Genomic DNA, 23,153 nt, shown 5'->3' with positions numbered 1-23,153 from the left:
AGTAGTTGAGGCCCTTGCCCCCAAGGTAAGAGACTGACACTGCTTGACTTAGTAGTTGAGGTCCTTGCCACCAAGGTAAGAGACTGACACTGCTTGACCTAGTAGTTGAGGCCCTTGCCCCCAAGGTAAGAGACTGACACTGCTTGACTTAGTAGTTAAGTAGTGGTATACCATTACTCTCTGGGCCCTGCCAAGAGGTGGTGATTCAAAAAGACAAGCATTTTTACATGTTTGTATGTATAATGTTTATTTCCATAAGCCTTTGATGTGTAGGCTACAGTAGATACATATCTTACAATATTACAGTCAACATGCCAAATCAGTGTATGTTTCTGTGTGCTATTTGCCTCTGTTATCAGCTTTACATCATTTGTCTTTATCACATCCAGTGTGTGCTGTTTGTCCCCCAGTTGAACAGTGAGAACAGGAAGCTGAAGTATCTGAGCCTGTCGTCTCGACCCTGTCTGGATGAGATGCTACCTAGTATCACAGACTGCATGCCTCTGGAAGAGGAGACGGACACACAGGACACCAGCCCTGACCCGTACAGCCAGTACCAACAGCAGGGTAAAGGTAGCTACCAGACCCGTACACAGACAGTACCAGGTAGCTACCAGACCCGTACACAGACAGTACCAGGTAGCTACCAGACCCGTACACAGACAGTACCGGGTACCTACCAGACCCGTACACAGACAGTACCGGGTAGCTACCAGACCCGTACACAGACAGTACCGGGTAGCTACCAGACCCGTACACAGACAGTACCGGGTACCTACCAGACCCGTACACAGACAGTACCGGGTAGCTACCAGACCCGTACACAGACAGTACCGGGTACCTACCAGACCCGTACACATACAGTACCGGGTAGCTACCAGACCCGTACACAGACAGACACACAGGACACCAGCCCTGACCCGTACAGCCAATACCAACAGCAGGTCAACACTATATCAGAACCTTTGTCTAGATTTGTCTTGACGGGGTAATGGACTGACTGCAATAAAATTATGATGTGCCTGTACAGCATATTAGGTTTCATCTTTCTGTTGTTTTTTCTAATGGTATTTCCAGTAGCAAGATAAACCATGTTAAAATGTTATATTAACAGAGCGCTATGTCAGAATATTAGAAGTAGTGAAGAGATGTCATCACGTCGTGTCACCCAGGAACCCTTTTCCTTCCCCTCCAGAGCTGCAGGAGACAGTGAGCAGTCTGCTGCAAGAGAAGAAGTGGCTTGCCGGTCAGCTTCAAGAGCAGCAGAGACAGATTGAAGAGCTAACAGCCCTGGTGAGTATCCACTACCGGGCCTGGTAATCAATACCTCACAGGAGGACTGTCTCAGACAGGCACAGAACGTGTCTGCTTGGGGTGGGATTCTGAGGGCTGCTGAGAGGACTTGTATTATACTATGTGAGATTGAATGAAGAATATCTGTCTAGATTTTTCATAGTTTTGATATGTACACTGATCAAAAATCTAAATTAGTTATAGTTCATATAAGGAAATCAGTCAATTGATATACATTAATTGGGCCTTAATGTATGGATTTCACATGACTGGGAATACAGATATGCATCTGTTGGTCACAGACACCTTAAAAAAAAGCAGGTGCGTGGATCAGAAAACCAGTCAGTATCCGGTGTGACCATCATTTGCCTCACGCAGCGCAACACATCTCCTTCACTTAGAGCTGTTGGATGCTGTTGGATCAGGATGTTGATTGTGTCCTGTGGAATGTTGTCCCACTCCTCTTCAATGGCTGTACAAAGTTGCTGGATATTGTCGGGAACTGGAACACGCTGTCGTACACGTCGATCCAGAGCATCCCAAACATGCTCAATGGGTGACATGTTTGGTGAGTAAAATGCAAACCCACAGTTTCATTAGCTGTCCGGGTGGCTCGTGTCAGACCATCCCGCAGGTGACGAAGCCGAATGTGGAGGTCCTGGACTGATTTGGTTACACGTGGTCTGCGGTTGTGAGGCCGGTTGGATGTACTGCCAAATTCCCTAAAATGACATTGGAGGCGGCTTATGGTAGAGAAATTAACATTGAATTATCTGGCAACAGCTCTGGTGGACATTCTTGTAGTCAGCATGCCAATTGCATGCTCCCGCAGAACTTGAGACATCTGTGGTATTGTTGTGTGACAAAACAGCACATTTTAGAGTGGCCTTTTATTGTCCACAGCACAAGGTGCACCTGTGTAATGATCATGCTGTAATCCGTTTCTTGAGGTGAAGTGTATGGATTATCTTGGAAAAGGAGAAAAATGCTCACTAACAGGGATGTAAACAAATTTGTGTACAAAATTTGAGAGAAATAAGCTTTTTGTGCGTATGAAACATATCTGGGATATTTCAGCTCATGAAACATGGGACCAACACTTTCCACATTGTGTTTATATTTTTCCATTCTAAATGTTTTTGTAGACTGAGAAGGAGCAAGCTGAAATGAAGGAGCTTCACAAAACCACGGAGCAGCAAAGCAAGACCATCAAGAGGTTCAATAGAGGTGAGTTACATGACAGTCTATCCACTGTGTTCATATCAGTAGAGGTGAGTTACATGACAGTCTATCCACTGTGTTCATATCAGTAGAGGTGAGTGACATGACAGTCTATCCACTACCCACTGTGTTCATACCAGTAGAGGTGAGTGACATGACAGTCTATCCACTATCCACTGTGTTCATACCAGTAGAGGTGAGTGACATGACAGTCTATCCACTATCCACTGTGTTCATATCAGTAGAGATGAGTTACATGACAGTCTATCCACTGTGTTCATATCAGTAGAGGTGAGTTACATGACAGTCTATCCACTGTGTTCATATCAGTAGAGGTGAGTGACATGACAGTCTATCCACTGTGTTCATACCAGTAGAGGTGAGTGACATGACAGTCTATCCACTACCCACTGTGTTCATATCAGTAGAGGTGAGTTACATGACAGTCTATCCACTGTGTTCATATCAGTAGAGGTGAGTGACATGACAGTCTATCCACTACCCACTGTGTTCATACCAGTAGAGGTGAGTGACATGACAGTCTATCCACTATCCACTGTGTTCATATCAGTAGAGGTGAGTTACATGACAGTCTATCCACTGTGTTCATATCAGTAGAGGTGAGTGACATGACAGTCTATCCACTATCCACTGTGTTCATATCAGTAGAGGTGAGTTACATGACAGTCTACCCACTGTGTTCATATCAGTAGAGGTGAGTTACATGACAGTCTATCCACTGTGTTCATATCAGTAGAGGTGAGTTACATGACAGTCTATCCACTGTGTTCATATCAGTAGAGGTGAGTTACATGACAGTCTATCCACTATCCACTGTGTTCATATCAGTAGAGGTGAGTTACATGACAGTCTATCCACTGTGTTCATACCAGTAGAGGTGAGTGACATGACAGTCTATCCACTGTGTTCATATCAGTAGAGGTGAGTTACATGACAGTCTATCCACTGTGTTCATATCAGTAGAGGTGAGTTACATGACAGTCTATCCACTGTGTTCATATCAGTAGAGGTGAGTTACATGACAGTCTATCCACTGTGTTCATATCAGTAGAGGTGAGTTACATGACAGTCTATCCACTGTGTTCATATCAGTAGAGGTGAGTGACATGACAGTCTATCCACTATCCACTGTGTTCATATCAGTAGAGGTGAGTTACATGACAGTCTATCCACTGTGTTCATATCAGTAGAGGTGAGTTACATGACAGTCTATCCACTGTGTTCATATCAGTAGAGGTGAGTTACATGACAGTCTATCCACTGTGTTCATATCAGTAGAGGTGAGTTACATGACAGTCTATCCACTGTGTTCATATCAGTAGAGGTGAGTTACATGACAGTCTATCCACTATCCACTGTGTTCATATCAGTAGAGGTGAGTTACATGACAGTCTATCCACTGTGTTCATACCAGTAGAGGTGAGTGACATGACAGTCTATCCACTGTGTTCATATCAGTAGAGGTGAGTTACATGACAGTCTATCCACTGTGTTCATATCAGTAGAGGTGAGTGACATGACAGTCTATCCACTGTGTTCATATCAGTAGAGGTGAGTTACATGACAGTCTATCCACTGTGTTCATATCAGTAGAGGTGAGTGACATGACAGTCTATCCACTGTGTTCATATCAGTAGAGGTGAGTGACATGACAGTCTATCCACTGTGTCCATATCAGTAGAGGTGAGTGACATGACAGTCTATCCACTGTGTTCATATCAGTAGAGGTGAGTTACATGACAGTCTATCCACTGTGTCCATATCAATAGAGGTGAGTTACATGACAGTCTATCCACTGTGTCCATATCAGTAGAGGTGAGTGACATGACAGTCTATCCACTGTGTTCATATCAGTAGAGGTGAGTTACATGACAGTCTATCCACTACCCACTGTGTTCATATCAGTAGAGGTGAGTGACATGACAGTCTATCCACTGTGTTCATATCAGTAGAGGTGAGTGACATGACAGTCTATCCACTGTGTTCATATCAGTAGAGGTGAGTGACATGACAGTCTATCCACTGTGTTCATATCAGTAGAGGTGAGTGACATGACAGTCTATCCACTGTGTTCATATCAGTAGAGGTGAGTGACATGACAGTCTATCCACTGTGTTCATATCAGTAGAGGTGAGTTACATGACAGTCTATCCACTGTGTTCATATCAGTAGAGGTGAGTGACATGACAGTCTATCCACTGTGTTCATATCAGTAGAGGTGAGTGACATGACAGTCTATCCACTGTGTCCATATCAATAGAGGTGAGTGACATGACAGTCTATCCACTGTGTTCATATCAGTAGAGGTGAGTTACATGACAGTCTATCCACTACCCACTGTGTTCATATCAGTAGAGGTGAGTGACATGACAGTCTATCCACTACCCACTGTGTCCATATCAGTAGAGGTGAGTGACATGACAGTCTATCCACTGTGTCCATATCAATAGAGGTGAGTTACATGACAGTCTATCCACTACCCACTGTGTCCATATCAGTAGAGGTGAGTTACATGACAGTTTATCCACTGTGTCCATATCAGTAGAGGTGAGTTACATGACAGTCTATCCACTGTGTCCATATCAGTAGAGGTGAGTTACATGACAGTCTATCCACTGTGTCCATATCAGTAGAGGTGAGTTACATGACAGTCTATCCACTGTGTCCATATCAGTAGAGGTGAGTTACATGACAGTCTATCCACTGTGTCCATATCAGTAGAGGTGAGTTACATGACAGTCTATCCACTGTGTCCATATCAGTAGAGGTGAGTTACATGACAGTCTATCCACTGTGTCCATATCAGTAGAGGTGAGTTACATGACAGTCTATCCACTGTGTTCATACCAGTAGAGGTGAGTTACATGACAGTCTATCCACTACCCACTGTGTTCATATCAGTAGAGGTGAGTTACATGACAGTCTATCCACTGTGTTCATATCAGTAGAGGTGAGTGACATGACAGTCTATCCACTGTGTCCATATCAATAGAGGTGAGTTACATGACAGTCTATCCACTACCCACTGTGTCCATATCAGTAGAGGTGAGTTACATGACAGTCTATCCACTACCCACTGTGTTCATATGTTTCTGGTTGGCTACTGTTCATCATATGTAGTAGTGCAGAATGTATAGACCAGGGAACGTGGTTTAGTAGGCACCGGGACAGTTACATTTAATACCAGTAATACTGTATGTAGAGAGATACAATGTGTGCATTGATTTATATGTCAGCTGTCTATAAGGTAATATATGTGGGGGTGGCTGTGCAGCTGGCTGTCTTCCTGAAAAGACCAGGCCCTCCCAACACACACACACACACACACACACACACACACACACACACACACACACACACACACACACACACTCTCTCTCTGCTCACCATCCTTAATCAACTGTCGAGGGCATGCTACTGCTCCACGGTCTCCTCCTCAGAGACTTCATCCTGGTAGAGAGGGGGCTACACAGCAGATGGCCCTCTTCTTTCTGCCCTGCTGTTACTATATTACAGTGATCTGGAAACAGCTTCAGGCCTTCAATTAGACCATCCTCCCTGAGTGGCTATGTTTTACTGTTTTACTGTGGTTATGCTTTAATCCCTCGTTCTCTCTCTCCATCTCTCATCTCTCTCTCATCTCTCTCTCATCTCTCTCTCTCTTCAGTGTCTGTGATGGCTACTACAGAGTATGAGGAGATGAAGGAGCAGCTGGATTTGGAGCAGAGCCTGAGGATGAAGGCTGAGACGTATGCCCATGAGGTAGGCAGGCAGGCAGGCAGGCAGGCAGACAGACAGACAGGCAGGCAGGCAGGCAGGCAAGGGAAGACTCATATCAGACATGATGACTGGGATAATGACACTGTACTGTGCCATTATCTTAAATCACCATGTTAATAAATTACTTGTACAAATGTTTGTTGTCTTTGGCTACGTGTGATAGCTAACATCTACAAATGTTTTATTACTTTACTTTTTTTTCTCCTAATGTTCAAATTACTCTTAAACAAACATAGACCTATATTGTCACTATAATTATTTATTCATAATAATTTTGTGTTGAGGAATGGTGCGTATATATTTTCCTGAAAGCATATTTACTGACCTCCAATAACAGAAACCCTCCAGATCTAGGGTTTCTAGCAGTACTAGTCCTAGTCTGGGGACTGAGGAGCAGCAGCAGTATTAGTCTGGGGACTGACAGCAGCAACAGTCCTAGTCTGGGGACTGAGGAGCAGCAGCAGTCCTAGTCTGGGGACTGAGGAGCAGCAGCAGTCCTAGTCTGGGGACTGAGAAGCAGCAGCAGTATTAGTCTGGGGACTGAGGAGCAGCAACAGTCCTAGTCTGGGGACTGAGGAGCAGCAACAGTCCTAGTCTGGGGACTGAGGAGCAGCAACAGTCCTAGTCTGGGGACTGAGGAGCAGCAACAGTCCTAGTCTGGGGACTGAGGAACAGCAACAGTCCTAGTCTGGGGACTGAGGAGCAGCAGCAGTATTAGTCCTAGTCTGGGGACTGAGGAGCAGCAGCAGTACTAGTCCTAGTCTGGGGACTGAGGAGCATCAGCAGTGCTAGTCCTAGTCTGTGGACTGAGGAGCAGCAACAGTCCTAGTCTGGGGACTGAGGAGCAGCAGCAGTACTAGTCCTAGTCTGGGGACTGAGGAGCAGCAACAGTATTAGTCCTAGTCTGGGGACTGACAGCAGCAACAGTATTAGTCCTAGTCTGGGGACTGACAGCAGCAACAGTATTAGTCCTAGTCTGGGGACTGAGGAGCAGCAACAGTATTAGTCCTAGTCTGGGGACTGAGGAGCAGCAACAGTATTAGTCCTAGTCTGGAGACTGAGGAGCAGCAGCAGTATTAGTCCTAGTCTGGGGACTGAGAAGCAGTAACAGTATTAGTCCTAGTCTGGGGACTGAGGAGCAGCAGCAGTATTAGTCCTAGTCTGGGGACTGAGGAGCAGCAACAGTATTAGTCCTAGTCTGGGGACTGAGGAGCAGCAACAGTATTAGTCCTAGTCTGGGGACTGAGGAGCAGCAGCAGTATTAGTCCTAGTCTGGGGACTGACAGCAGCAGCAGCAACAGTCCTAGTCTGGGGACTGAGGAGCAGCAGCAGTACTAGTACTAGTCTGGGGACTGACAGCAGCAACAGTATTAGTCCTAGTCTGGGGACTGAGGAGCAGCAGCAGTATTAGTCCTAGTCTGGGGACTGACAGCAGCAGCAGCAACAGTCCTAGTCTGGGGACTGAGGAGCAGCAGCAGTACTAGTCCTAGTCTGGGGACTGACAGCAGCAACAGTACTAGTACTAGTCTGGGGACTGAGGAGCAGCAGCAGTACTAGTCCTAGTCTGGGGACTGACAGCAGCAACAGTAGTAGTACTAGTCTGGAGACTGAGGAGCAGCAGCAGCAACAGTCCTAGTCTGGGGACTGAGGAGCAGCAGCAGTACTAGTCCTAGTCTGGGGACTGACAGCAGCAACAGTACTAGTACTAGTCTGGGGACTGAGGTGCAGCAGCAGTACTAGTCCTAGTCTGGGGACTGACAGCAGCAACAGTAGTAGTACTAGTCTGGGGACTGAGGAGCAGCAGCAGCAACAGTCCTAGTCTGGGGACTGAGGAGCAGCAGCAGTACTAGTCCTAGTCTGGGGACTGAGGAGCAGCAGCAGTACTAGTCTGGGGACTGACAGCAGCAGCACAGACTCAGCAATGCTTTGAAGGGCAGACATTTGCTTGGGGGAACCACAGCCACAGTAGTGGGGTGTACTGTTACGCTGCTTGGCCTGAGGCTGGAGAGGGAGAGGGGGTTCTCTGGAGAATGCTGGCTGTGGTTGTTGTAGACCATTTATATAAAAACAACGCATGCTTACTTCCTGCTTCATGCTACAGTCTAATGCTTCCATATCCTGCTTCATGCTACAGTCTAATGCTTCCATATCCTGCTTCATGCTACAGTCTAATGCTTCCATATCCTGCTTCATGCTACAGTCTAATGCTTCCATATCCTGCTTCATGCTACAGTCTAATGCTTCCATATCCTGCTTCATGCTACAGTCTAATGCTTCCATATCCTGCTTCATGCTACAGTCTAATGCTTCCATATCCTGCTTCATGCTACAGTCTAATGCTTCTATATCCTGCTTCATGCTACAGTCTAATGCTTCTATATCCTGCTTCATGCTACAGTCTAATGCTTCCATATCCTGCTTCATGCTACAGTCTAATGCTTCCATATCCTGCTTCATGCTACAGTCTAATGCTTCCATATCCTGCTTCATGCTACAGTCTAATGCTTCCATATCCTGCTTCATGCTACAGTCTAATGCTTCTTTATTCTGCTTCATGCTACAGTCTAGTGCTTCCATATCCTGCTTCATGCTACAGTCTAATGCTTCTTTATTCTGCTTCATGCTACAGTCTAATGCTTCTTTATTCTGCTTCATGCTACAGTCTAATGCTTCCATATCCTGCTTCATGCTACAGTCTAATGCTTCTTTATTCTACTTCATGCTACAGTCTAATGCTTCTTTATTCTGCTTCATGCTACAGTCTAATGCTTCCATATCCTGCTTCATGCTACAGTCTAATGCTTCTTTATTCTGCTTCATGCTACAGTCTAATGCTTCTTTATTCTGCTTCATGCTACAGTCTAATGCTTCCATATCCTGCTTCATGGCTTCAGTCTAATGCTTCCATATCCAGAGAACCTGGGTCTGTTGTTTTTAAAACACCTGCTCATTCCCTCACTCCCTCCCCTCCTCCCTTCCTCACTCCCTCCTCTCCTCCCTTCCTCACTCTCTCCCCTCCTCCCTCCCTTCCTTCCTCCCCCCTCCCTCCCCTCCTCCCTTCCTCACTCCCTCCTCCCTTCCTCCCTCACTCCCTCCCTTCCTCACTCCCTCCCCTCCTCCCTTCCTCCTCCCCTCCTTCTCTCTCCTCCTCCAGATGTTGGTAAAGCAGAAAGAGGCTAACAGACAGAGTATGATCCTGCTGCAGAACGCTGACCCCAGCCTGCAGCTGATCAAAGCTCTGGAGGACGTGGCTAATGTTACCAAGACTCTGGAGCAGGAGAGACTGCAGCATCACCAGAAGGTAGGTCTAGGTCATGGATGGATGGATGGATGGATGGATGGATGGATGGTCTGACTACGTCACAGGACTACTACAGTTATAGGTAGCATCACCAGAAGGTAAGCCTCACAGTCCCAGTCTGACTCCTAGATAGACACAGTATATATCTCTATGGTCTGACTACCCTCACTGGTTTCCCATGCAGCAGTTGCTGTACTCCAGCTGTGGCCAAACCTGCAAAGTCATCACCTCTCAGATCTCCACCCCCAGTACCCACAACACATGACATGGGGCTATGATGGGTGTTTGTTTGAAGCTGTCCAGCCCACAGGATTCCTCCCTAATTAATCTGGCGGCGATCATAAGCTACCATCTTCCCCTCTGACAGTATATTATATTTTCCTACAGACAGAAAGCATGCTACATTACAGACATCTGTCTGACAGATCTAGCTTCTGTAACTGATCTTTCTCAGCACCATGTAGACAAGCTGATCTTTATTACAGACAGAAACAGTCCTCGGCACTCCCCCTCAGACCATTCCGCAGGTGAAGAAGCCGGATATGGAAGTCCTGGGCTGGCGTGGTTACATGTGGTCTTTGGTTGCGAGGCCGGTTGGACGTACTTTCAAATTTTCTAAAACAACATTGGAGGCGGCTTATAGTGTAGAAATGAACGTTAAATTCTCTGGCAACAGCTCTGGTGGGCATTCCTGCAGTCAGCATGCCAATTGCATGCTCTCTCAGAACTTGAGACATCTGTGGCATTGTGTTGTGTGACAAAACTGGACATTTTAAAGTGGCCTTTATTGTCCCCAGCACAAGGTGCACCTGTGTAATGATCATGCAGTTTAATCAGCTTCTTCATATGCCACACCTGTCAGGTGGATGGATTATATTGGCAAAGGAGAAATGCTCACTAACAGGGATGTAAACAAATTTGTTCACAATATTTGAGAGACAAGCTTTTTTTGTATTTGGATAATGTCTGGGATTTTTTATTTCAGCTCATGAAACATGGGACCAACACTTTACATGTTGCGTTTATATTTTTCTTCAGTGTAGTTTTAGCAAGGCAAAGAGCAGAATTGCTAATTTTGATCACATAATGAGTAGTTCTTTGGGTGCAAGGTGATTTGTAAATCGGTGATTTGTAAATCAGTGATTCTGCGCAGTCCAACTGAAATATAGTCAATCTGGATCTCAAACACACTGGTTGTCTCCATTCATATCCATGTAGGTGAAGGCTCTGGAGGCTGAGCTACAGGAGTCCTCTCTGAAACAGCAGATAGCAGAGCTGCAGAGCCAGCTGGAACTGATGGAGGAGGAGAAGAGAGAGACAGAGGGACGTCTGCAGGAGGTAGAGAAGAAGAACCGTGACCTAGAGAAAAGAGGTGAGGAGCACACCTATGGGCTGTCAATCACATCACACTGTGGGTAACCACAGCTTTTATTCCTGTAGCGTTGTGAAAGAATACGTCTCCAGCAGTACCAGTGGAATAGATCGTTGTCCATCTTCTCCTGTTAAAAGACTGGTGACCCAGGCCTCATCTAACACATCTGTCTTTTATGTCTTTAGTGCAAGAGCTGCTGCAGGTCCAGAAGAGCACGGAGCCCTCACCAGGCCCTAAACCAGGGATCGCCCCACCCCCCGCCCCTGTTCCCCAGCCCCCTCCACCCCCACCACCACCCCCTCCCCCTCCTCCACCCCCTCCCCCATCGCGATGCAACCCCCTCAGGTAAGACAATAGGCTATTATTATGTTGTGTACAGGCTTGCGTGGAGGGATGAATGCTCCAACCACCAATCTGTCTAATCATACTGAGTTTAATTTACTCTTTTCATTCAATAGCTCACTGATTGCAATCATGAGGAAATCTTCCAAGGGTTCAAAGGGGGGATCCCCGAAGTTGGAACAAGCTCCTGGTAGGTTTGAAATCACTGAGAATCAAATCTACACCTGCCAGAATAATATAGAACATAGAGAATATGATTCAAATAGTCATCCATAATTGAGGAATTTCTTATTTTAAAATCACACATCTTTACAATATTATCCATCTCTCCTTGTCCTGTAGAAGGAGGTGCAGAAGGAGGTACAGATGTTAAAGTGAAGGCAGTCAATGAGATGATGGAGAGGATTAAACATGGAGTGGTTCTGAGGCCTGTCAAGGGAGGAGACACTAAGGTGAAGAGGTCAACAGTTCATGTTTTGTTTAAATAATTGTCTTGGAAAAGTGTGGAAATATAGACTCTACTTAATGTTCTCAAACTGTGGAAATATAGACTCTACCTAATGTTCTCATACTGTGAACATATAGACTCTACTGAATGTTCTCATACTGTGGAAATATAGACTCTACTTAATGTTCTCATACTGTGGAAATATAGACTCTACTGAATGTTCTCAAACTGTGGAATTATAGACTCTACTGAAAGTTCTCAAACTGTGGAAATATAGACTCTACTGAATGTTCTCATACTGTGGAAATATAGACTACCTAATGTTCTCAAACTGTGGAAATATAGACTCTACTGAATGTTCTCATACTGTGGAAATATAGACTCTACCTAATGTTCTCAAACTGTGGAAATATAGACTCTACTTAATGTTCTCATACTGTGGAAATATAGACTCTACCTAATGTTCTCAAACTGTGGAAATATAGACTCTACTGAATGTTCTCATACTGTGGAAATATAGACTCTACTGAATGTTCTCAAACTGTGGAAATATAGACTACTTAATGTTCTCATGCTGTGGAAATATAGACTCTACTTAATGTTCTCATACTGTGGAAATATAGACTCTACCTAATGTTCTCAAACTGTGGAAATATAGACTCTACTGAATGTTCTCATACTGTGGAAATATAGACTCTACCTAATGTTCTCAAACTGTGGAAATATAGACTACCTAATGTTCTCAAACTGTGGAAATATAGACTCTACCTAATGTTCTCATACTGTGGAAATATAGACTCTACTTAATGTTCTCAAACTGTGGAAATATAGACTCTTAATGTTCTCATACTGTGGAAATATAGACTCTACTGAATGTTCTCATACTGTGGAAATATATACTCTACTGAATGTTCTCATACTGTGGAAATATAGACTACCTAATGTTCTCAAACTGTGGAAATATAGACTCTTAATGTTCTCATACTGTGGAAATATAGACTCTACTGAATGTTCTCATACTGTGGAAATATAGACTCTACTGAATGTTCTCATACTGTGGAAATATAGACTACTGAATGTTCTCATACTGTGGAAATATAGACTACCTAATGTTCTCATACTGTGGAAATATAGACTCTACTTAATGTTCTCAAACTGTGGAAATATAGACTCTACCTAATGTTCTCAAACTGTGGAAATATAGACTCTACTTAATGTTCTCATACTGTGGAAATATAGACTCTACCTAATGTTCTCAAACTGTGGAAATATAGACTCTACTGAATGTTCTCATACTGTGGAAATATAGACTCTACCTAATGTTCTCAAACTGTGGGAATATAGACTCTACCTAATGTTCTCAAACTGTGGAAATATAGACTCTACCTAATGTTCTCAAACTGTGGAAATATAGACTCTACCTAATGTTCTCATACTGTGGAAATATAGACTCTACTTAATGTTCTCAAACTGTGGAAATATAGACTCTTAATGTTCTCAAACTGTGGAAATATAGACTCTACCTAATGTTCTCATACTGTGGAAATATAGACTCTACTGAATGTTCTCATACTGTGGAAATATAGACTCTACTGAATGTTCTCATACTGTGGAAATATAGACTCTACTGAATGTTCTCATACTGTGGAAATATAGACTCTACTGAATGTTCTCATACTGTGGAAATATAGACTACCTAATGTTCTCATACTGTAAAAATATAGACTCTACTTAATGTTCTCAAACTGTGGAAATATAGACTCTTAATGTTCTCAAACTGTGGAAATATAGACTCTTAATGTTCTCATACTAATTACTCCCTTATTTCTCCACCCATGTCATGTTTTCTAATCAACTGACTCTCTCTTCCCATGTCATGTTTTCTAATCAACTGACTGTCTCCCCAAAGAGAGTTGCCGTAAAAGTGAGTATGTTGACTTTTACATCAATTTTGTGAAAGGGAAGTCTCTCTGGATCCTAAAATTACAGCAAAACGGCATGCTAACCCCCACACCACAGAGATAATCCACATCACATGGTACTAGAGTGAGATGGATTATAGCAGTTCTGTTATTAATCTCTTACTAAAACCAGTCTTCAGTTTGGCTTTTGGCATGGCCTATTTCTCTTTGTGTAACATTGTCCATGGATTACCTCACAGTGTAGACTGACAGAGACCCCATGGCTGCCGCTTTCATTTATATTATATTGATTGACAAAATCACCATGACAATTTGCAGGCTCCGAGGGGCTATGAGGAGAAAATCAATAAAAATGGCCTCCAGCTTTCAAATATAGACCAGCTATGTGATAAAAGCTAACACCAGCTGCCAGGACCGGTGTGTGTGTGTGAACACATAAGTAAAATGTGTGTTATGTCCTGTTTATTAACTTAGTTGCTGTATTAATACCATTCTCTCAACCCCTAGCAACCTCCAGTAATGGAAGAAAAGTTGCCACAGGAGAGTGCCATGGAAGAACTGAAAGGCATTCTGGTATGTTATTATTATTTTTTTTTATTAGCCTTATTATAAGACATTTATAAAAGCTCATATATGCTTTTAATAAGTGACAAAAAAAACTATATATCTGTTACCAACAGTAAAACATGTTGTCTGTGTTTCTGGACCCCCTCCAGGAGACAGTGAAGAAGAGTCCCAGTCGGGGGTCTCAGGAGTCGGTCCCGTCCCCCCCAGGGAAGAGCCCTGTCAGCAGCGAGCTGGAGGTCATCCTGAGGCGGAGACGTAAACAGGCCTGTGACTCTGGAGATGGAGGTAGCAACACCATTCGTCTGTTTGTTTAGATTTCTTTCGTTCTCCTAAAATAGGTATGAATAGACTATTTGAGTGGCGTGCTGAAAAAAAGAGATGCACATTTTATCCTCGACTATTCTACATATCCTCACCAGAGGGCGCAATACACCCTGTCATGATCATATGCATACAGTACTCTAATCATTAGACTATAGACCAGGACATGCCTGATGTCACTATTCATTAGGAGTGAGCCACATTCACGTGTTGTGAATTCAATAATAATTATACAGTGTAGTCTTTGTAACCAGTTCTTAGACAATCAACAGTGTGTTATCTTTGCGTTAAAATATTGTCCAGGGACAACCAAGTATCAGGAACCAGTTTAGATGTCAGGCCTACAGTGTGGTTGGTAAAAACTTGCATCACTGTTTACTTTGTGAAATGCCAGTCAAATATGTGATTGTTTATGCTCCTAGATCGTATAGTAATCTACTGGAGATAATAACCCACAGAGAGAGTGAACATGCTGTTCTCTTACATCATGTCTCTACTAACCCCTTTGTCTCGCTCCCTCAGATGAGAGCAGGGACGGACAAATAAGCAAGGTCTCCTCCTCTGACAGCCTGAACGGGAGGCACAGCCAGAGCTCCCACAGCTCCGACAGCTCAGGCAAAGAGCCAGAGGGGCCTACAGGGCCAGGGCCTGGGCAGAGCCCCAGAGAGCCAGCCTCCCCCAGCGGAAGGGGCCCTGGCCCAGCCGTAGCAGCCAGGCGCAGGTCAGACTCTGGCCAAGAGCCTCAAGCAGGGTCCTGGCAGGACAGGAGGTCCCGTACTTCTTTGTCTGAGAAAGAGGCCTACTCCGAGGCGCCGGTAACCAATGGATGCATTGTCAGGTAATGTACATCTATTATGGTGACTATCATCATGTTAATTATTTCAGCTGATTTGGCTCACATATCATAGGCACAACTACGAAATGTCTCTGGTTTGAATACCCTAGCCGACAAAGTGAAACACCTGTCGATGTGCCCTTGAGCAAGGCACTTAACCTAAATTTGCTCCAGGGGCGTACTACTGTTGCAGACCCTTATAAACAACACGTTTCACTGCACCTCTCCGGTGTGTAACAATAAAACTTTTTTTTTTTTACTATAAGAATCAAAGGGGGTAATTTCCCCCCCCAAAAAATTCAAACAAAATTATTCTTTCAAAGACTTTGTTGGTGCATCTTTTTGTTGGTGCAGAATACATGTATGAAAATGTGAAGGACTTTTGAAAGAGGACTCACCCTTGTTGTTGTGTTCCAACAGTGGGGAGGAGCCTGAGAATCAGAAGCCAGAGAAATGGGCACCGCAGGGCAACGGAATCAGCCACCTTAACCCGGGCCTGACTGTGGAGTCGGACACGCATGCCACGCTCTCTCCCAGCCTCTCCGCAGTGCCCAACCCACTCAGCGGGAACGGGAGTACAGATGCAGAGTGTTGAAGGTCGGCTCCAGAGGTCCCTGGGCAACCAGGAAGGCAGGCGTGCTGAGGAAAGCTGCACAATTTGCACAGAATCTCAGTTATCTGCAGTTAGAGACACTTCATTAAAAAAGCGTTAGGTTATTTTATTTGATGCACAAACGATCTCAATCGGATGTGTCTTTGTGTCATCATCTGATGAAATGCACTGTTTTAGAATCCAACCTTTTTTAATCAGTTATTTCTCTTCTTCCTCCCCCTGTTATAGTGAACAGGATTTGAATGATACTTCTAATCTACAGTATAGCACAAACTTATTTGATGCAAGTTCTGCTTCTTCCTTACTTTTCCTGAATCTAAAGAAGACACTATCCTACTACCGTAAGACTTTTAGTACGGTTACTGCTTACTTTATGCCACAGAAACACCACCTAAACATCGATAAAGAACTATGTTTACCATCTGGGTCATCATTAGCAAATAGGATACAGATATTGCACATTATGAAGGTACTTTTGCTATTTCAAAACTGTTTCAGTTTGTGAACTATCTTTAATGTGTAATCGATGCAACTACAGCGTAGGGATACAAATGAAAGCCATGAGCATGTTTCAATCAAAAGTAGCCTACCATCCTTGAGAATTAGGTGCTTGTGTACTCAGTCTACCTCGTATTAGACACACTTGCCTCTTGACTATCCTAAATTGTATTTAACGGGGAAAAACATGATATATTATCATCTACATGCAATGGCACAACATTTGTAAATGTCTTCCACCTACATTCCCAAGCTGTATAAGGTGCTTTGTTCATATTTGCTGGTATACTCCTATTGTTTCATTACGGCTGTAACCTGATTTCGTCCTGTGTGTATTCCCCACCTGTATTATGTTAGTAGGTAATGCTTTCAGATATCTAGTACAACCTAAAACAACTGGATTACAGAGGTTACAAACTTAACTGATACAGCAACTTAATCTAAGAAGTAAATACATTTGAAGGCTAATAGGACAGTCACTCTCACACCCATCATGACATTGTAAATGTTTTCTTAAAAATATAGAAACAACATTGAGAGCATTGACTCTATTTTAAGTCATTTCTATGAAGCCTTCTTTCATGTTTTCCAGGTGCAATTATTTACTAAGTCTTAAACCTATCACCATTTTCTCAATTCCATTTTTATTTTATCAAGCAAGCAGCTGATGAAAAAGGAAATAACTGGACTGAGTTTGTGTGAATCTTGATATTGTGTGTGTTTGGGATTTGAAAATGAAGTGTTATGTTTGTTTTTTTAAACATTTACATTGATGTTCTTTTTTCAATTGTATGAAATAAAATTACCCAATAAAAACAACAAGACTTGTACTTGTATCTATTTTTCCATCGTTATGTGTGTAGTATATGACTAATATTAGATCATTATTGCTGAACTGAACTCCATTTCAAACATAACCTGAGATGGCTTTATTGGCATAGAAACTGAACTACAGAGTGTTGTACTGTGCTTGACTGAGCCTTTAATGCCTAAATGTAAGGTGGTTCATTGTTAAGAGTGTTGAATCAATAAAGTTAGACAGCGTTTAAATGGATTGGTTCACTTTAATGCCCATTTCGTATTATTCAAAACCATTTAACTATTTAGACAATGATGATATAATAAGGCCAGAGGAGGTGTGGTATATGGACAATATACCACGGCTAAGGGCTGTTCTTATGTACGACGCAACGGGGAGTGCCTGGACACAGCCCTTAGCCGTGGTATATTGGCCTTATACCACAAACCCCCAAGGTGCCTTATTGCTATTATAAATTGGTTACCAACGGAATTAGAACAGTAAAAATAAGTGTTTTGTCATACCCGTGGTATACGGTCTGATATACCACGGCTGTCAGCCAATCGGCATTCAGGGTTTGAACCACCCAGTTTATAATCTTTTATAATCCACGATTTATCCCTGATAATACAAAAACATAATACACGACTGTAGCTAGATCAAACCCCTCAAGACATTGGAAGGCCAGCAATGTGTAATCGGGCTAACAAGTTTTTGACGGTGTTGTCAACCAGCCACTTTGGTGCTTTGGGCCAATGCCAAGTGAACTAGAGCGCAAGGCGCTATCGGAGTGTACCAAGAGAAAGCTCAAGGTTTTCCACTGCGACGGGAATAGAACACAGTTGAGTTTGGTGGTCGTTTTTCTGTGTGTGGCCACTTCTCATGCTCTCAAAATGTTGGCGCCTGGAGACGACACGTTTTCCGAGGTGAGCAGGACAATTATGAGTTGGAGTCAGGAGAGTCAGGAGAACAGGAATATTGGGACAGGCCAGGGACACAGACAGGTGGATTTCTGAAGAGGAATGGAGGGGAAAGAGGAAGAAGAGGTCGAGTAGGAGTGACATTTTTGGAGAAAGTGGATTCTTGCCTTTTGGCAGATCCATTTGTGATTTCAGGATGGGGAGGAAAGGAGTTGGGTACAGTTGAATCAGTGAAGGTAACCTGTACTGGACTTGTGATATTTGTTTGTGTTTCTTCTGACCAGAGGGAGCTGGCGCATGAGCAATTGAAGTTGAAGATTCCTGGTGTTTGTGATGCCTGATGTTGGGTGCAACTCAGACCTGGTGGTGAGCGTGGTCCTTTGAGTTTTGGGTCAGAGTCTCTACCAGACAAAATCATGTCAGGATATATCAGTTATCCTGTTTGAGGTTTTGTGCCGAATCCACTGCACTGTTTCAGGTGCAACGTTTATGGTCATGTCGTAGCAGTTTGTAGGAGGGAGATTCCAAGATGGGTAGTGTGGAGGAGGGCATGGGATAGCGGATTGTGTAGTTTTGGTGTAGAAAGTTGTCTGTGTCAACTGTAGGGGTGCCCATGTTGCTGGGTGTCGGAAGTGTCCGGTGAGAGAGAGGCAGGTTGAGGTGGCTAGACTCAGAGTAGTGCAGAAGGTGTCGTATGCTGAGGCAGTGAAGAAAGTAGAGGTGAATGGGTCGAAAGGTTAAGGATCCTGAGAGGATCCCTGTGAGTAGTAGATCTGTGCCAGCACAGAGGGATAGGTTAACGAGTGATATATGCTTCAGCAAGGTTGTCTTCTTTGCGTTCATAGCAATGGTTATCAACTGTATCACAGAAATGGAATGTAAATCACAGAAAATAGATGTTGTGGTGGCAGCTGCAGAGAAGTATTTGGGTATATGAGATTTGACTTCAGAAGAGTTACAGGGTGTGTTGAGTGGTGGTGTCCGGTCCTCCAAGGCTGTTGGCATAGTGCAGGAGGAGATAGGGGCAAAGTAGTGGAATGGGGTAGTGGGTTTTTAATGACTATAGCGTTAGTCGAAAGGTTTTTTTTTTGTTTTGTTTGTATCACAAAGTATAATGGATTTATATCATAGTCTAGTTGGGGGCGGTAATGCAACATATTGGATGCCAACCGCCGTTAAACTCCAAAGAAGAAGAAGAACCACCCCACCCCCTCGTAGTGACATAACGTGGTAGTATCTTCCAAAATGGCGTCCAAATATTATCAAGAGATGCAAGAGAGTTTTAGAAATAACAACAAAAGTAGGGAATTCCCTGCGCATAGCGCTAAAGTTCATTCAGTAGCATGGAGTTGCGACGGCAGGAGGTTGGCATCTGGGTCTTTTGATAAAACAGCAAGCGTATTTGTCTTGGAAAAAGACCGTTTGGTACGTTGCTAGCATGTAATAGACGCAAGCTAACATTGAATGAATTTACCACTCATGCTAGTGCAAGGCTCATAACACGACTCTCAAGTCTTATCTTGTAACATTCAAGCACACCAAATGATACACTCACTTTTATATCTAGCAGATATCTATTAATTTGTTAACTATGATCAGATCGGGAAGAGCCTGCTAACTAGCTAGATGCTATGTTATGTGCTGAACCAGCTAGCCTAGACAACTGGCTAGTTAGTTACTATTTGTGGTAGCAACCTCCACCTTAGCACACAGCTAGCTATCTTGTTGATTGTTGTTTTTACCTATTTCAACCCCTTACAGGTGAAGGAGAACAACTACAGAGGCCACGGAGACAGTGTTGATCAGTTGTGTTGGCATCCTACCAACCCAGACGTGTTTGTCACTGCATCAGGGGACAAGACCATACGCATCTGGGACGTCAGAACAACAAAGTGCACTGCTACTGTTAACACTAAAGGTACCTTCCAATTAGAACAACAAAGTGCACGCTACTGTCAACACTAAAGGTACCTTCCAATTAGAACAACAAAGTGCACGGCTACTGTCAACACTAAAGGTACCTTCCAATTAGAACAACAAAGTGCACGGCTACTGTCAACACTAAAGGTACCTTCCAATTAGAACAACAAAGTGCACGGCTACTGTCAACACTAAAGGTACCTTCCAATTAGAACAACAAAGTGCACGGCTACTGTCAACACTAAAGATACCTTCCAATTAGAACAACAAAGTGCACGGCTACTGTCAACACTAAAGGTACCTTCCAATTAGAACAACAAAGTGCACGGCTACTGTCAACACTAAAGTTAAACCCATTTTGTACAGCGACGCAAGCGATACATCTGCTGTGTCTTAAGCCAAAAACAATACATTAGTATTGTACTGAAGTGCATGACTTTACAGTACGTGTCATTTTTTGGGGCCATTTGTAATGTTCTGTTGCATTCATTCTGATCTGTGCTGACCAAAAAGTGCTTGATCTACCTGCTATGTTTGTTTGCAGGGGAAAACATCAATATCTGCTGGAGTCCGGACGGCCAAACGATAGCCGTCGGGAACAAGGATGACGTGGTTACCTTCATCGACGTCAAATCACACCGGTCACGGGCTGAGGAGCAGTTTAAGTTTGAAGTCAACGAGATCTCGTGGAATAATGACAACAACATGTTCTTTCTCACCAATGGAAACGGGTGCATCAACATCTTGAGGTAAGACCTTGGTCCCTTCCATAATAGCATCCTAGGTTATTCCCTATTTAGTGCACTACTTTTGGCTAGGACCCATATGGTGCTGGTATAAACCAGTGCACTACTTAGGGAATAGGGTGTCATTTCCCCCACACGCCGTTACTCAAGTATTCACAATCCTGTCCAAACTAGAATGTGTAGCTTATGTCCTGTGATGTAGCCTACGCCTATTGCTGCTGCACATGAACATGGATATGACTTGGAAGTAGTAGATAGGTTCATAATTAGCCTAAGTTACAGCTCCCTGACTTTGAAATGTTGTTTTCAGTTACCCTGAGTTGAAGCCCATCCAATCGATCAACGCTCACCCCTCCAATTGCATCTGCATCAAGTTTGACCCAACCGGGAAGTACTTTGCCACAGGAAGTGCAGATGCCCTGGTCAGTCTGTGGACCGTTGAAGAACTGGTCTGTGTTCGTTGTTTCTCCAGGTGAGTGAGTCTACATTGAAAACAGTCAATATGGACAGATATCTATCTACAACAAATCGTTCAAATCCCTCATCACCATCATCAGCTAACCCCAGTAGCCCATTAAGCACCCAAACAATGATCAGTATTTGTATCACTTGACACTCATGCTTTTGCAATGTATACATACGTTGAGTCTGATTGTCTTGTGTTTCAGGTTGGACTGGCCAGTGAGAACATTGAGTTTCAGCCATGATGGGAAGATGCTGGCTTCAGCCTCAGAAGACCACTTCATAGATATAGCAGAGGTTGAAACAGGTTAGTTGGGGGAAAAAAGTCAATACAACTTTTTTGTTGACACATAAGAAACACAATTAGCAAAAACACAAAATAGTTAAAAGAATTGAATTTGCAAGAATAATCCACTCACTCCCCGTGGACCTTACGGCCTACAAAACAAGCCCACACAATGCCGCATAGTCCTTGGCAAGAATAAAGTCCTCATTCATTTGAGTTCATCATTCCTCAGTATCCTCTTCTTTGTTTTGTGTTTTTGCAGGAGAGAAGCTGTGGGAGGTCCAGTGTGAGTCTCCTACGTTCACAGTAGCCTGGCATCCTAAGAGACCGCTGCTGGCCTATGCATGTGATGACAAGGAAGGGAAGTACGACAACAATAGAGAGTCTGGCACAGTCAAACTGTTTGGATTACCTAATGATTCCTGAGTGGGATAGCGAGGCAGGCACTGTCAAACTGTTTGGATTACCTAATGATTCCTGAGTGAGATCTAACATGCTGTATTTTGATTCACTCTTTAAACCAAGTTTATATGGATAATTGGCCCTACTCTGTGGAGTCATGTTTCCTGTTCCTGTGCTGTATGACTTCTTCTCTATATGTTCAATACAACATCCTTGTCTTTTGGTCCATTAAACATTGACAGAAGGGATGCCTGTTTAAATAGCTATATCATGTAAACTGATATTTCTCTTAAGTCGAATGCTCAACTTTCTTCTACTGTTTTTGTTTCTAGAAAGTGTGCCATCTTAGATGTAAAATGAGCAGATGGTTACAGCGATTCTGCAAAGGGAAGAGGGTCGGTCTAGTGTTGTCTTTAAGGATTGGGATTAAACGAGATTTACTCTCCGTAGTGAGGGGAAAACACTCAACAGCTTTTCTCTTTACAACCATTAGATGGCACTGCATCCTAATTATGAACATTTGTTTCTGTACAGTTTCTCCAGTTTGCATTACACACAGTGCAGTACCATATTTTTGTTAACTTGAAATTGATTTTTTTTAAATTAAAAGAACAGTCTTGTTTACTTATTTGTCTTGTTTGGACATATCAAGGTGTAAAACTGATACGGTGCAGGGTATGCCTTCTGTGTCTAGATTTTAGTGGGTTATTTCAGTAAGTTTTTTTATTTAACCAGGTAGGCCAGTTGAGAACAAGTTCTCATTTACAACTGCCACCTGTCCAAGATAAAGCAAAGCAGTGCGACAAAAAACAACACAGAGTTACACATAAACAAACGTACAGTCAATAACACAATAGGTACTGTATCTCAGCCAGAAATTGGTGATTCATTGCAGCCTATGGCATTAAGATGATGTGCAACTAAATGAATTTATGTCATGTATACAAGAAGTGAGGATATGTGAGCTTTTGGACTTGATATGGTAGACCTGCCTGCCCTCTGTAGCACAGCTCCCACACACCAACCACAAGACCATATTATGTTAAGTGTGTGAATATGACGCCCTGCCAACTAAGTACAGTAT

General features: G+C 43.4%; 2 protein-coding genes across 4 annotated transcripts in view; both read left to right on the top strand.

The window, feature by feature from the left end:
- Positions 1-17,364, top strand: part of LOC139581747 (shootin-1-like) — a 29,674-nt gene extending 12,310 nt beyond the window's left edge. For both annotated transcript variants that reach the window (XM_071411845.1, XM_071411844.1), the window contains exons 4-17: positions 411-573; positions 1,196-1,293; positions 2,439-2,520; positions 6,203-6,297; positions 9,470-9,616; positions 10,835-10,988; positions 11,174-11,333; positions 11,447-11,520; positions 11,673-11,782; positions 13,688-13,702; positions 14,208-14,273; positions 14,417-14,552; positions 15,111-15,426; positions 15,844-17,364. In XM_071411845.1, coding sequence (XP_071267946.1) covers positions 411-573; positions 1,196-1,293; positions 2,439-2,520; positions 6,203-6,297; positions 9,470-9,616; positions 10,835-10,988; positions 11,174-11,333; positions 11,447-11,520; positions 11,673-11,782; positions 13,688-13,702; positions 14,208-14,273; positions 14,417-14,552; positions 15,111-15,426; positions 15,844-16,018 — 1,791 coding nt within the window. In that variant the 3' untranslated portion in view covers positions 16,019-17,364. The remainder of the gene's footprint in view (positions 1-410; positions 574-1,195; positions 1,294-2,438; positions 2,521-6,202; positions 6,298-9,469; positions 9,617-10,834; positions 10,989-11,173; positions 11,334-11,446; positions 11,521-11,672; positions 11,783-13,687; positions 13,703-14,207; positions 14,274-14,416; positions 14,553-15,110; positions 15,427-15,843) is intronic.
- Positions 17,365-19,462: 2,098 nt separating this feature from the next.
- LOC139581745 (THO complex subunit 3) lies at positions 19,463-22,693 on the top strand. Of its 2 annotated transcripts, XM_071411841.1 has the most exons (7): positions 19,463-19,678; positions 20,015-20,171; positions 20,718-20,922; positions 21,230-21,391; positions 21,588-21,688; positions 21,930-22,079; positions 22,135-22,693. In XM_071411841.1, exons 1-7 carry the CDS (start codon positions 19,499-19,501, stop codon positions 22,146-22,148), a joined length of 969 nt encoding a protein of 322 aa, XP_071267942.1. In that variant the 5' UTR covers positions 19,463-19,498; the 3' UTR covers positions 22,149-22,693. The 2 variants fall into 2 exon arrangements, with proteins under 2 accessions (XP_071267942.1, XP_071267941.1); XM_071411840.1 differs by having other exon boundaries at positions 21,930-22,693.
- The last annotated feature ends 460 nt before the right edge of the window (positions 22,694-23,153 follow it).

This window comes from Salvelinus alpinus, chromosome 7 (genome assembly GCF_045679555.1).
Source record: "Salvelinus alpinus chromosome 7, SLU_Salpinus.1, whole genome shotgun sequence".
Lineage (NCBI taxonomy): Eukaryota > Metazoa > Chordata > Actinopteri > Salmoniformes > Salmonidae > Salvelinus > Salvelinus alpinus.
This window is presented reverse-complemented; position numbering and strand designations above follow the sequence as displayed.